Source organism: Halichondria panicea, chromosome 8, assembly GCF_963675165.1.
Source record: "Halichondria panicea chromosome 8, odHalPani1.1, whole genome shotgun sequence".
Lineage (NCBI taxonomy): Eukaryota > Metazoa > Porifera > Demospongiae > Suberitida > Halichondriidae > Halichondria > Halichondria panicea.
The window spans coordinates 5,562,749-5,569,034 of NC_087384.1; the positions used below are offsets into that span (position 1 = coordinate 5,562,749).

A 6,286-nucleotide genomic window follows, 5' to 3' on the forward strand; every position below is an offset into this window, starting at 1 on the left:
ATACACTTCCGCTTATTGAGGAAGTTACGGGTGTGTTTTCAATTAAAATGCTATGAATATCATTATCATTAAAATGCCTCAATCCGTGAGAAACTACAAATTGACTATGCATGGCCGAACTTAGTCGATCCCGTGGAAAATATCGAGGGTGACTAAATTTACACAATATCAAGAGTATAATTAAGATAGAGAAGAGAGTATCGATACTGTACATCAGATGTATGCGGAGAGTAACATGTTGAAATTTGCACACTGACCAATCCAAGTGTGGGTGATGTAATCTATCAAGAAAGTAGATTACATCACCCACACTTGGATGGGTTGATAGATTACACCACCCACGCTTGGATTGGTCAGTGTGCAATTCCAAGCGTGACAGATACTAGCCTCGAATCCAGGTCGATTAAAATACGTATTTTAATCTGCCTGGTCTCGAGGCTAGACAGATACAGGAAGTCACGTTACTCTCCGCATGATGTACAGTTTCGATACTCTCTCTATGTCATATACTCTGACAATACTGATCCAGAGCTCATATAAATAAAATATAAACATGGCAGAACAAGGTCTTCATCTTGCTTGTAAGAAAGGTCACTATCAGACTGTTGAAACTCTCCTGAACCATGGATACAATGTGAACGGAAGAGATTCTCATGGAATAACTCCTCTCATGTATGCATGCTTACATGGCCACACTGACATTGTGAGGCTGCTACTGAGTAAAGGGGCTGATGTCAACATGCAAGACCATAATGGGTGGTCTGCTCTGATGGCAGCAAGCAAAGATGGACATACAGATGTCATCCACATATTGATAGAAAAAGGAGTACAAGTGAACATGCAAAAGAAAGATGGGTGGTCTGCTCTGATGGCAGCTAGTCAAAATGGGCATAGTCATTCTGTCAAAGTATTGATAGAAAAGGGAGCACAAGTGAACATGCAAATGAAGAATGGATTGTCTGCTCTGATGATAGCATGCGAAAATGAACATAACAGTGTCGTCAAACTATTGATAGAAAAAGGAGCACGAATGAACATGCTAAGGAATGATGGGTGGTCTGCTCTCATGATAGCATGTTATTGTGGAAGAGGGGAAGTAACTCAAATACTGCTTGACCATCACGCTGATACAAATATTCAAGATACAGATGGTAAAACTGCATTTAGCTGTGCATGTGAAACAGGGCACACTGAGATAGTTGAATTATTGCTATCCTGCAAGCATATAAAGACACTACCTCAAACAGTGCATGCAGATACATTTTCCACGCCCAAATCTTCGGAACAGGAAAAAGGTGATTGTATTTCTAGATCCATACCATGCATGCACTTTGTCAATTCAAACTCTGTTGTACAGAAAAATACAATGTTTCACAACCTGAAGAGGTAGAATCAGTCACCAATGCAGTGCGAGGGAAATGTCTGGGTGCATTTGACCAGCACACACAAGATATACAGAGAACAACATCTCCATCCAAACAAGTCAAAATCGAACAAGGTATGAATATGTTCAGTTAATTATATATACTCAGTGACATAATTATGCTATATATATTATTATACTCTTGCTACTACAGACCTGTCCTTGAAGGGTTTGTCCATGGAGCTGAAGACAGTGACAAACCCGATAATAAGGAAAAACAACCAACAAGGTTAGTAAATAGCAGAAACTATAGAGCACTGAAGTGCAAACCCTCGGCTTAATTTGAAGTTTAGTGAGTCTACATGCAGCCTCGAGTCAAAGTCGCGTGTTAATCTTCTATGGGCCGGGCCAGCAATGTGCAGGTTAGCTTTTGCTCGCTTTTATTCGACAACAAAGTTTTTAACATCAAAATCTGCCAAATTTAAAACTATACTATACCTTTTGTGTTGAGGCTATCCATGGCACAAACACAGTGCTATCGCATCCAGGTGAGTCACACAGACAGACAGACAGACTGACTGACTACCATAATTAATTAATATATACCCTCAAAATATGTTACCTTATAAGGTATATAGTAGTGCATCAGTTGAATTCCGGCACTTATCGGTAAATGTAAATCTATTTATAGGAATGAAGTTACTATAATTATAATAGGTATATATATAGGATTCTATTAATATCACAACTTAACAGAATAAATTTGATACAGAGCATTATTATAAGGATTTAGAATTGAAAAGAGATAATGTCCGATCAAATACAGTATTGATCTGACATGACCACCCATGAAGGTCACCATGGAGTGTGTACAGGAACATTTATAAAAAAATATTTTATAAAATTAATGTTTAATATAATTATGACCGAAAATATAATGACATTGTATACATGATACAGACCCCAAGTATATATATATAGGGTATATCATTTTATCAAATGTGACTGCTATAATTATAATAAAAGCACCACGGGTGCTGATACCTCGGTGGAGGTGCCAAAGCTACATAACCTACTAATTATAGCTAGCTTTTATACACACATTGATTGATCATGATATAAATATTTTTAATTTTGCTGCATGCAGAATCCAGAATCACAGGGAAACTCAAAGAGTGCGTGGGTAACAATCAACAAAGATTGTTGTTAAAAACAGGAGCACATTACAGAAGGAGCGTCTAACTCTGCATGGGTTCGGAAATCGCATCTCGTATGCTTTCCTAAACGCCGCATTGCCTTATAAGTAAAGTGTGTAAGTACTGTGTACATAAATTACAGACCGCGGTCAGCCTGTACATATCATTATGAACGGATTTTGTATGTAGTGCAGCAGGCAGGAGAGCTAGGTTGAGCCAAAAAGAGCTAAAATGAATAGCTAGATCTTTGATGGATGTTGGTATACATCATGAAAGAGACTGTCATTGGTGAGGTACAGAAATATAGGAGCATTCATGCAGCAAAAAGAAGGACTTTGACCTCAAATCTGAATGGCTGATATCAGCAATAATTACGGAAGCCCATTAGGGTAATTCACTTCCTAGTTAGGAAGGTTAGAGGTCACCACTAACTCGGAAGTGAGGCCACGTGGAAGTAACGCGACTTAGAAGTGAAGGCGATTGGAAATTCTAAATGAAGTTAATAGCCGTGTTGTAGGCGGCAAAAAGCTCCCCTCTGGATCTCACCCAAGACACAAGAAAGAGTTATTTTGAGTTTATATATCTGTTGCCCATATCATTTGTGACATTTGTGCGAAATATGAACTGAATTGAACATTGTCTGAAAAAGTTATGAGAATTGCAAAACCAAAAAAACAACAACTTTTCTCATTCTTCTCCTCAGTTTCTTCAGTGAGATAATCTAGAAGACTGTAGGTCCACAGCACAAACTAGTGAGACCGTAGCGGTACTGTTCTCTTTCGTCTTGGGTACGTCCTAGACTGGCGGCGACAGCCGCCCGAGCGCGTAGCGCGAGCGACTGGCAAACTGCCTATCAGTCACTCGTCTCAGCAGAAGTGTAATAGATCATATGACACTACTACACATGAATATCGTTATAGATAATGTGGTTAAATTTTGCTATGAGATTCAGCTACTATGGAATGCACTGAATCCCCTGAAGTGTAAGTGCGGTTACAATTACAGGGCTAATATGACGTTGAGCAATCTGATAGGCTGCAATGCTCGTTGCAGCTGAGACAAGTGGTTGATAGACAGTTTGCCAGTCCCTCGCGCTACGCACGCGAGGGGCTGTCGCCGCCAGTCTAGGTACGTCCCTAGTTTAATTTGCTAGGGTGGAAGCTACGCCCTCTTTAACAGGTGCAGAGGTGAGGTCGCCATTGTTTACCTACTGAGCATGCTCAGACATAGCCTCGAGACTAGGCCGATTAAAATAGGCCTGGATTCAAAGCTAGCTCAGACATAGAAAGCAGCATGGCCACACCCCTTTTATCTTAGCAACCACTAAGGTCCATAGCAACAATAGTGATTTATACTGTCGATTCTTACCGCTCCAGTTCATTTATCTCCAACACTGATGGAAGTTGACAATCTGCTCTTATTCTGAGGCTCTGAGCCCCTCATGATGAATAATAAATTATTGCATGCATACATGTACAAGAATAATTTATATCATGACAGACACAAAAAGGTGCAAATAAAAATCCTGTACAGCTTGGGTACAGTTTTTCAACGGCTGATGGACACATGTCAGCTCAGTACTAGTCTACTGCCCAAGCCAGTGAGCCGAAAAAAGAAGATGCTGTGTCTTTGTCGCCTCCATCAGGTGTAGTAAATCAGTATGGATGCAAAGCTGTTACTGTTCAACGTTCTAATATTCTAGCCGTAGCTCTAGGCTTTTTCAGGCTTGCTAAGTTTATTGGAGCTCATAGTAACCCAGCTCAACCTTAGAATTCGGTGTGAATACCAGCTTCAGTGCCGGACGGGGGTGCTAGCTACATGTGTTAAATATCAGTATGCCAGTTGTAACAATGTTATGTTCTTATACAGCATGGACTACTGGGCTCACCATTGCTGAAAAAGTTATAAAGGTGAGTGTTTGTGTGTGCCTAAATTTGTACGTCGAGCTATTTTTAATGGCATCAAACCTATATCAATTGTGTGAATGCAATGCAGTATCTGTCCAGCCCCTAATACACCAGAGGATTTGTCAGGGTCAAAAAACTTGACATAGCTAGACTTGTAATTAAGTATTAATAACCTTACTATGATGTGTTTTCAGGCTTAGAAGTTAGCATTAAATTATGTGTGTTATTAACTAACGCACTAAAATATGGGCGTGGTTGAGCATTCCTTATAATTAGTTGATCAAAGATATGTGGGTAATGGGTAATGTTGCGATTCCAAGTATTAATGTAGGGAACACTCATGCAGTCCGAGCCCCTCAACGTTCTTTGTTCTTGTGTTGATTACATGTGGTGTTTAATTGTGACTGAAGTTTCATTCAATACAGGAAATTCCCACCACATCTGTTGGAGAGGGATCACTTCGAGGGATTTCTGTGGGACAAGGGCAGGAACACACTACTGAACAAGCAGCTCCGTCACATGCCACAAAAGTAGATGCCCTACTATCAAGCAATGGATTGACATACAAAGACGGGAATAGGGAGTGCAAAGATGACCATATATTAAATATTTCAATGCAGCTGGAACAATGGGAGCTAGTAGCAACGTGGCTAGGATTAACAGCAGCTGAGAGAGAAGCTATCAAGGGTAACAATCAGACTATAGAAATGATGAGATATAACACTCTTAAGAAATGGAAATCTAAGGCTCTACTCAGTGGAACAGCTACGTATCGAGTTCTACTACAAGCTCTGTTGGATTGTGGCTGCAATGACCAAGCAAAGCAAGTGTGCTCGCTACTCAAGGAATCATTATTGTATTAGCAAAAGAAGATTCTGAAATAGTGACAAAACTATAATTTAGTGTTGTTTGTTTGTTTGTTTGTATTTTGCTTCTTGTGTTGTTGATGATCTTTTTATCATATTGATATAAGGAAAAGGGGCGGCTAGTGTAAAGGTAATAAACCCAGTAGACATTTTAATTAATATTAATTATTAATTTCATTCGATCCTTTCCCACTATACTGACGATTGCTTATAATTATACTGACCTGGGTGTGCAATGTGACATTGTGTATGAATTATGTATCTCAAAAACTACATGTAAAACTACATGCATGTATGTAGATCGAACCTTCGAAAGCCTCATTCGCGAATACGTATAGAAACACATGCAGGCTGATAGTAAAATAGGGGATCGAGTGTCTCGCATAAAAAAAGAGGTGTAACGAGAAGTAGTGCTGGACCTAACTGGTAAAGATCGCAAAGATTGAGCCCCTCAACTAGTTGGAGCATGCAAAGACTATACCAACCCACAATCTTGTTTGCGAACTTTTGTTACTTCAGTGCGCATGCTCTTCCAACCCTACTCTTTCCCATTTTTCACAAAATGTTTTTGCACTTGTAGAGCTATGATTTACTTTGTTGCTGTAATTTTACTGACGCGTTACTTTCATGTTTATTTACATTGGTGCTCTTTTGCAAGTGAGGCTGAAGGTCAGGGAGTTGTTAATTAGTGTTCAGTTTTAATTTTAGCAGTCATATTTAATGCATCACTGAAACAGGCATCAGTGTTGGGAGTGAGTGCTTTGAGCGGAATATTGCACATGTAGAAGTGTACTGCACCACCATTTAAGCCTGTTCAGGCTCTTGTAAGTCACTTTGGCTTCAAAAATGGTTGTTACTTTTCTTCTGCTATAGCGGTGATGTTTTCTCTTCTGGTACATTGGAATGATAGAAAGCAACCACATGCTGTTTATCCTTCAGAACTATTCGTTTTCA

General features: G+C 39.5%; 1 protein-coding gene across 1 annotated transcript; it reads left to right on the top strand.

The window, feature by feature from the left end:
* Nucleotides 1-386: 386 nt before the first annotated feature.
* Nucleotides 387-5,427, top strand: LOC135340178 (inversin-like). The gene is made up of 5 exons (XM_064536501.1): nucleotides 387-1,295; nucleotides 1,358-1,498; nucleotides 1,578-1,652; nucleotides 4,429-4,469; nucleotides 4,892-5,427. Exons 1-5 carry the CDS (start codon nucleotides 554-556, stop codon nucleotides 5,327-5,329), a joined length of 1,437 nt encoding a protein of 478 aa, XP_064392571.1. The 5' UTR covers nucleotides 387-553; the 3' UTR covers nucleotides 5,330-5,427.
* Nucleotides 5,428-6,286: the final 859 nt, after the last annotated feature.